At 40.7% G+C, this 8346-nt stretch overlaps 2 protein-coding genes across 4 annotated transcripts in view; one reads left to right on the forward strand and one right to left on the reverse strand.

The window, feature by feature from the left end:
- Window positions 1-247, reverse strand: part of LOC119599368 (phosphatidylglycerophosphatase and protein-tyrosine phosphatase 1-like) — a 7557-nt gene extending 7310 nt beyond the window's left edge. Inside the window, exon 1 of one of the 2 annotated variants that reach the window (XM_037949138.1) lies at window positions 56-247. In XM_037949138.1, coding sequence (XP_037805066.1) covers window positions 56-75 — 20 coding nt within the window. In that variant the 5' untranslated portion in view covers window positions 76-247. The remainder of the gene's footprint in view (window positions 1-55) is intronic. The other variant, XM_037949139.1, reaches the window with a different exon arrangement.
- A 304-nt stretch (window positions 248-551) lies between these two features.
- Window positions 552-7276, forward strand: LOC119599367 (electron transfer flavoprotein subunit beta-like). Of its 2 annotated transcripts, none has more exons than XR_005231067.1 (6): window positions 552-718; window positions 5169-5327; window positions 5477-5716; window positions 6159-6299; window positions 6625-6855; window positions 7114-7276. XR_005231067.1 is itself a non-coding variant. In XM_037949137.1 (6 exons), the coding sequence occupies exons 1-5, from the start codon at window positions 563-565 to the stop codon at window positions 6793-6795; spliced, it is 867 nt and encodes a 288-aa protein (XP_037805065.1). In that variant the 5' UTR covers window positions 552-562; the 3' UTR covers window positions 6796-6829; window positions 7114-7276. The 2 variants fall into 2 exon arrangements, 1 of the variants encoding a protein (XP_037805065.1); XM_037949137.1 differs by having other exon boundaries at window positions 6625-6829.
- The last annotated feature ends 1070 nt before the right edge of the window (window positions 7277-8346 follow it).

Below are 8346 nucleotides of genomic sequence, written 5' to 3' on the forward strand. Positions count from 1 at the left end.
GGAAACGCCACATAAATCACGAAATACCGCGACTCCAACACCCAACAGAACTTACTCTGACGAATTAGAGTTCATCCAGCATGCAAATTAAGGAGACGCCCACCAAGACACGTGCTAGAGGCCTTCACCGAGTGGAATCCATTCCTTTCTAACCACTTGAGAGTCTCGTTTTGACGAAATTTCCCGATAAAATCCCGGGTGGGTTTGGCGTGTCGGCGGCCGATCAGCTGTTTTCTGTTGTCATGGAAATGCCGGCGCGTTCGATTCCTGGCTTCGTGACTTCGGTTTGATCTTCGGTGAAAGAGGACTTGTGGATGATCTGATGTGTTTGGTTTTAGTGTTACGGTTATAGATCAGTCATTCTTATCGTTATGGAATTCGTCGGTTGGCCAGAAGGTATATTCCATAACTTTTGGGAGTGTTGCATAACCAAACCACAAACGCGAAATCCGAACCAAAGTCTAATACCATTAACAAAATATACATACCCTTAAATAAGACCCTAAATATAAGATAAAGACAAAACAAACCCAAATTAACAAGCCACTCGAACTCAAAATACATGAAGCAAAGTCATCTTCACGCCAGCTGGGAGTCAGTCGCCGCCGGAGCGTCCACCGAGGCAGACCTGCGCCAGGCCCTTCCGTTCCTCCTCCCGAAGAAAATGTCTCTCAAAGTCCTCGTCGGCGTGAAGAGGGTGATCGATTATGCCGTGAAGGTGAGCGAGGGAAGGGAGAATAGGACGGGGGGGAAGTAGGGCAGACGGAAGGGAGTGAAAGAAGTGCTTGGGCCCGATGGTCGGTTGCGAGACGCAGGGCAACTCGCCTCCTCTTATCACTTTATTTCTTTTTCCTTCTCTTGCTTATTTGCTCCAGGAATTGAGTGCATTTCCCTTGAGAATTTCTCTAACTATCCCCCAAAAGGCCACTAATCCTGTCGCGAAGAAGGCACTTCAGCCCAAACTCTCTTATGTCGCGACCAAACCGGTGTCCTTAAATAACTCTCTTTATTATTTGATCAAATCATCGTCACGGACGTCAAGTAGGGAAACCATTGAATTAAGGCTGATATAAGAAAAGTCATAGTATTAATCTTTTATTATCCATCTGCATAAGATTTCGGTTAATTTTCCAAGATATTTGTGTGTGTGTGTGTGTGTGTGTGTGTGTGTGTGTATGTGTGTGTGTGTGTGTGTGTGTGTGTGTGTGTGTGTGTGTGTGTGTGTGTGTGTGTGTGTGTGTGTGTGTGTGTTGTGTGTATGTTGGTGTATGTATGTGTGTATTGTATGTGTGTTTGTGTGTGTGTGTGTGTGTGTGTGTTTGTTGTGTGTTGTGTGTGTGTGTGTGTGTGTGTGTGTTGTGGGTGTGTGTGTGTGTGGTGTAATGTGTGTGGTGTTGTGTAAGTGTGTAAGTGTGTGTAGTTGTGTGTGGTGTGTGTGGTGTGTGTTGTGTGGTGTGTGTAAGTGTGTTGTGTGTGTGTGTGTGTGTGTGTTTTGCAGGTGTTTGGTTTGGGAAGTTTATTTTTTTGTGTTGCTCCTGGGTACACGGCTTGACTTTCAGAAATTTCTAGGACATTTATTTCTTTGATAAAAGTATGTGGGTATTGGTCTTGGTTTAAAGACTTTTCTTCAGTTTAAGATGAAAAAAGATGTAGGTTGTATTGGATTAAATTTATTATTCATTCTGTGTTGTGAAAGACTTACTCTCTTAACGTGCAATGTTATGTGAGAAAGTCTTTCAGACCACCTAGCTTGAGGTATAAAGAATTATATGAATATTTTATTTCATCTGAAATATTGGAAAATATACTCATACTATATCCTAAATTGTCTATGTAATAACAACAGTAAACAAATAAGTGTTATGTAAACACAGGCAGAAGCATATCAAAGTTTTATTTTTTGTATGATATACAATCTATATTTCTATTTTACAGTAGTCACAGACTTTTGTACTATGTCAGATATATGTAAAACCGTAGTCATGATTGCCCACACCAAGCAGATAGTCTGGGTGGTAAATAAACTTACTTAACTTATAGATGGTGATGTTGAGTGATCGTCTTTGCCGCTGGACCTCTGACTCTTCAGTAAACTTGAATAAATGTCGACCATGCATACTCTGGTAAAATGGCACTTAAAAATAGTTCCTCATTTATTGATGAATTGATATCAAAAGCCTGTGAGAACTCTATAGTTTTTCAGGGTTAAGGTGAAATAGATATCTTTATCTTTGTTTTGCAAAGGAAACTATTGAGATAGTGTCCAAAATTGGTTGATCTGTCAATTTTCCTTGTAGGTTATTCTTTACAATAGAGTAGGGTGAAAGTATCAGATTCAATGTCTTGATCTACAATTGAGGGTCAAGAAAATATTTTCTTTCAATTTCTGACTAAACTGAATGTGCTTCCGTGTGATGTGTTAGTTTTGTGGCAAAAGACAAAACATCGGATGTATCATAGTGTCAGGATTGTTGGTTATAAGTTTAGCTAGGATTATATTTAGGAAAATCAACTTTTCAATGTTTTATCAAATAATGACATTCAATAATAATTTTTTCATGATTCTTAGGTTAAACGACTGTAAAAAAACAACAACTTCAGATCTACATTTGTCAGTGCCCTGTATAGTAGATGGGTGGTTGTGCTTCTTCTATTTGGGTTACTGATGTCTTATCTCTTTGGGGAGTGTTTGTTGTGGGTGTTAATGCCCACAGGTATGGCTGGATGTTGAAGGTGAAGTCGGAGATCAATGGGGGGAGCCGGCAGGCTCCCCAGTCGGTTAAGACTGGGCAGTCCTTGTGGTGCTGTTGTTGTTGTCTGCTCTGCTAGAGGATCGGGGAATGCTGATCTCATTTCAGGTTCTGCGGCTTGAGTACAAGCGCACAGGGAACGAAGGGAGCCCGCTGTCCAATGAGCACGGACATGGCTGTGGACCTGATGTGACTCAACCTGGGAAACTACACTGAACTTCAGGTTGTGGGGTTGTACTGCTACAGGTACACCCCCTCCAGAGAGTGAGCAAAGTGAGTGAGTGAAATACCATATTGTATCACTCCAGTGGTCACCAGTATAGTGAATGATAGTTGGTCATCTGGTATGGCTGGGTGCAGAAGATGAGGTTGGGGATCAACTGGGGAGCCAGCAGGCTCCCCAGTCGGCTAAGGAACAGGTAGTCCTTGTGGTGCTGCTGCTGTTGCATGGTTCTACTGGAGGATCGGGGAATGCTGTTCTGGTTTTGGGCTCTACAGCTTAAGTACACTAGCACTGTGTAAGCGCACAGGGAACGAGGGGAGCCCGCTGTCCAATGAGCGCAGATATGGCTGTGGACTTGATGTGACCCAACCTGGAAAACTACGCTGAACTTCAGGTTGCAGGGTCGTGCTGCTACACCTGGTAATGGTTACCAGGCAATGCTAGATATTTTCTAGCTGTTGCTTTCTGACCAAATACTGGAATACATGTGGTGGAAGCTCGTGGGTCATAGCTGGACTACTATTGCTTCTCTATCTATTAGGATTGTGCAGGCCTTCCACCACAGCTTTAAGTAGATTCAGATAGAATCAGTCAGTTTAGTTGGTAAAGCCTCTGGTAGACATGTAGAGGACATCCGCTTTGCTTTCAAAGTCTGGCATGATATTGGCAGTGACCAATCCAGATTCACATGAATCTTCTGCCATTTGTGTAAAGAGGCCTGATAGTGGCACAGTGCCAAGTGATTTTGGGAGAATAACTAGTAAATTAACATCTAATTGGTGATTTTTTATTACTGTCTGGGCACAGATACCAAATTAAGCCTCATTAAGGTTACATAATTGAGTTAACCACCACAGGGCAAATTACCTAATCTCTTTAAAAAAATGCAAATGTGAGAAATTTGTGAAAACTGGATTACCCCCTATGAATGGTTTTTATATGAGCAGCCACTGAAATGGCTCACATGTTAAGGCTTGATTTCTGTTTTGACTATATATATATATATATATATATATATATATAGAGAGAGAGAGAGAGAGAGAGAGAGAGAGAGAGAGAGAGAGAGAGAGAGAGAGAGAGAGAGAGAGAGAGAGAGAGAATGTTAAAACATTGGTGTGGATTAGTCAGTTGTCATATTGATACAAATTATACTTGATTAGTGATCTTTTTTCCAGTTCTATCTTTATTGTTGTTATAAAAACAGAAACACTTTTTCTTCTTTATATAAGAACACTGCGTGAGTTCTGTTCATTGTTATATTCTGCATCTAGGTATGACAAGGGAAAGTGACCGTCCCTGATAAGCAATTAGGCAAGCATTTATTATATTAGAGAACAAATATTAAAGATGGCTTCAGATAAGAGAATTTAATACATGAGATGTTTTCTCAACTGCCAAACCTGAGTATTAATATTAATGACTCTGCAACCACCGACACAAAATTCATCACTGCAAATACAAACCTTTTTTCTTTTTACTTCCCATTTTTTTTTTGTATTTCCCCAATCACCTTCTTCCTCTAATGCAAGCAGTTTTTATTGCTTTCTGTCTTTTCTCAGCATTTCCCTAATCCTCTGCTACTAAATCAGTCTCTTTTTTTTTGTGTGTGAAGCTTGAAGGATGGCACAATAGGCATGAAAAAGGCAGAAAGGGAAAAAATGTAATGAAGTAGAAGAATGTTTTTGTTCCTTTTTTTAACCAGTGGACTTCCAGTGCCATATACATGAGCTTCTATTGCCGTGCAAATTAATCATGGTTTTAATGTGGTACAGGGTCTTTCTAGCTCTCAGAATCTGCACTATTCGTACATCATAGTGTTTAGAATCTGAAATACAAGGTCTCTATATTGTTTAGAACTGACCTTTTTGCTATGTACATTGCTTGGTAACTATTTGAAGCAGTTTCAGCAAAATGATAAGTGGTAGTGTCACTTGGCCTGGGGCACATTTTGGCTTATGGATTAAGGCCTACAAGATATATAGATAGATAGATATGTAGGTAAGTAGATAGATAGATATTTAAAAAAATATCAGAGTGATTTCCTTTCCTCTTGCTACCATAATATATAAAGTATTTTACAAATTAGATACAGTATCATCAAAATATACAATTTATAATTCGAAAAACAGAAGTGAAATTGTCATATTCTCTTTCAACTCAAATTTCAACTTGTAAGCCAAGTTTCATAATTTCAGATTCGTGTCCGCCCTGACAAGTTGGGCGTGGTGACAGATGGCGTCAAGCACTCGATGAACCCCTTTGATGAGATTGCAGTTGAAGAAGCAGTCCGTCTAAAGGAGAAGAAGATTGCCAAGGAGGTTATTGCTGTCTCATGTGGTCCTGCACAGGCACAGGTGAGACGGAAGCTAAATGGAAACTGTTTTGTGTCAGTGTGTATTCCCTGTTGCTTGTTGGTTTAGATTCAGAGGTACTTCAGAGAGTGAGAGTCTGTCTGTCTGTGTCAGTTCTAGCCATTCTCTTCACATATTTTATTGTCTGGCAGGAGACTATCAGGACCGCCTTAGCTATGGGAGCTGATCGCGGCATTCACGTGGAAGTCCCCGCAAAGGAGATGGAGAAGCTGGAACCTCTCCATGTGTCCAAGATCTTGGCAAAGCTTGTGGAGAAGGAAGGGGGAGATCTGCTGATCGTGGGCAAGCAGGCCATCGATGACGACACCAATGCTACGGCTCAGATGACAGCATCTCTTCTGAACTGGCCTCAGGCAACTTTTGCTTCTGAAGTGAGTCTTAATGCCCACTGGAAAGGGCTCGATGCTATAGGAAATTAGTGATGTCTCCTGTGATCACATTATTTGTTATGTTCAGTTAAATTTTAGGTTCTTTCTATGACTTTAGAATGTTATTTTTCTCCAAAGAAATTCTTGTGTACTGGAAAGTCTTGGTAAGGATTTGTTATTATATACTTATGTTAATAATATTATTATTATTTTTATTATTATTTAGATGATCCATAATTTAGAAAATTTCCTTTTAATAAAGCAGGAATACTTTTTATAAATATATCATATCTGGATATTCCAGTGAGGAAGAAAATTAATCCAGTACTTCATGTACTAACATTGATATTGTTAAAGGATGGATTAGGGATCTGATTATATTAAACGGAGAGAGACCACAAAGGAGAAGAGTTAGTGACTGTAAACTTTCATAAACCTCTTATAGATAAAGAAAGCAGATGGTGAATTGGACGTGACTCGAGAAATTGATGGCGGGTTGGAGTCCATCAAAGTGAAGCTCCCTGCTGTTGTCTCAGCAGATTTGCGACTTAATGAACCTCGTTATGCCACACTCCCTAACATCATGGTAGGTGAATTGCACTGCTTGGTTGCAGAAGTATAGGTCTTTATAAATTAAACTTTGTCTTGGTAAATGGATTATGTATTATTTTTTATTCTTCTTCTCCTCCTCCTCCTCCTCCTCCTCCTCCTCCTCTCTCCTCCCTCCTCCCTCCTCCCTCCTCCCTCCTCCCTCTCCCTCCTCCTCCTCCTCCTCCTCCTCCTTCCCCTCTCTCCCTCCTCCTCCTCCTGCCCCTCTCCCTCCTCCTCTTCCTTTCCCTCTTCCTCTTTCCTCCTCCTCCCTCTCCCTCCTCCTCCTCCCCCCTCATTGCATTCCTCATGTGGCATTGCAGAAAGCCAAGAAGAAGAAGATTCAGAAGCTGAAACCGGCTGACCTTAGTGTGGATGTGACGCCTCACCTGGAAGTCGTGGAGGTGGTTGACCCCCCAGTGAGAGAGGCAGGAATCAAGGTGGACGATGTAGATACCCTTGTGGCTAAGCTCAAGGAAGCCGGACGCATCTGACGGGGCTGTCAGTATCAGATCAGAAGTGGAATAAGTAGGTCGCTGTTCATTTACACGCAGGCACGCAATATTGCTTTATGTTTTTTTGACAACATAACAAATATTATGACTAAGGGGCTTTGTTATATTAAGCACATCTGTCCATCACCTGTGAAATACACTGTACAAGAGAAAGAATTAATAAATGATCATTATTATTGTTATTGTTATTATCATAAATACTGTTATTACTAATAATTCTCAGCTGCTTTACTAGCACTCATGTCTTCCATATAGAGATTATTATTTTTTTAAAACTTTTTCTTTTCTTTTTTACAGGCTGTTGATTGAATTTAGGTGTTTGTATTAACTGTGAGTGTGAGAATGAGTCACTTATCAATGCAATTTAAAGTTAAAAGTTTCTTTTTACATTCTTGGGAAACCACAAACTAACCAGATGTAATTTTTGTAGTGTACATAAGAAAATATATATGAGGGTTTTCTCTTTGTTTTGTTTTCACCTTTTAGATATTCAGTGTAAGAGGAGTCCATATTATAATTCCGGGCTTTGATATAATGCAGAATTGTTTTATGAAATCAAGGAAAAAAATTAAAGAAAGTAATTTTGACTGCCAATGTCTTTTACTCTGTTAATGGTAACAAGTCTCAGTGTAGAAATCTTTCCAGTGAAGACCAAGTGTATATGGAATTAAACAGTAAGATGTTATCCTAGAGATTAATAGAATTACAAATGCTTTGGAAAGAGTGTCAGAAAGGATAAAGTTATCCAAGAGAACACTAGAATCAAAGAGTGCTTAGCAGATTTTCAGGAAAGGGACCACACAGAACACACAGGGAGAGTAATATTTTCTGGCATTTTGAAATATGTACGGCAAAGAAAATTTTGATTAGTAAAAAAAATGTTTGCAATAACATTGAAGGTATAGAAGGACCTAAACCTTCATGAAGGATATGCAAAATAGCTTCTCTCCCAGTGAACAGGGTATGAAGAGCAAGGGAGAAATTTCTGTAAAGTCGAAAATGCATTATGGAGTTCTCCCCCCCAATCCCTTGCCCGTTGTTGTCGTGGGGGGCTTAGGAGGCGGAGACTGGGACCCAATGATGGGGAACTCCCCAACCTTGGGACTCAGCCCTCGACTCAACTAATTTTGCATGGTCTTTATTTTCCTTCCCACTTTTCGTTTCTGTCCCTTCACCAAACCCTTCTGCTATCCACCTCCTAAGGTGTGAGAGCCGTGCTGAAAGGATGAAAGGTTGACTTTGTGCAGTCCTGAACGGCCTGAGGGAGCCATGGGCACGGTATTCCCCTGATTTAGTTATCTAGCCCTTACCCCTCAAGGGGACCCTGAGGGGTGGACTGTTTTTATCCCCAACATAATCCAGGCTTACCATGGCCAGTAATGAAAACTTATCCCCACTATTAGGGGCAATGAGGCTTGCCCCTTTATCAAATAGCCCCAACGATGTAAACCCACCAGATGCCCTGACCCCAGGCTCTCCTTTGACCACGGCTCCGAACACTGCAATAACTACCCCCTCATCATCCTACTA

This window comes from Penaeus monodon, chromosome 42 (assembly GCF_015228065.2).
Source record: "Penaeus monodon isolate SGIC_2016 chromosome 42, NSTDA_Pmon_1, whole genome shotgun sequence".
Lineage (NCBI taxonomy): Eukaryota > Metazoa > Arthropoda > Malacostraca > Decapoda > Penaeidae > Penaeus > Penaeus monodon.

Coding starts and splice junctions, on each gene's coding strand:
- LOC119599367 (XM_037949137.1), top strand. CDS start 563: ATGAAGCAAAGTCATCTTCACGCCAGCTGGGAGTCAGTCGCCGCCGGA. Junction 5,717..6,158: donor AGGCAACTTTTGCTTCTGAA/GTGAGTCTTAAT, acceptor AACCTCTTATAG/ATAAAGAAAGCAGATGGTGA. Junction 6,300..6,624: donor CCACACTCCCTAACATCATG/GTAGGTGAATTG, acceptor GTGGCATTGCAG/AAAGCCAAGAAGAAGAAGAT.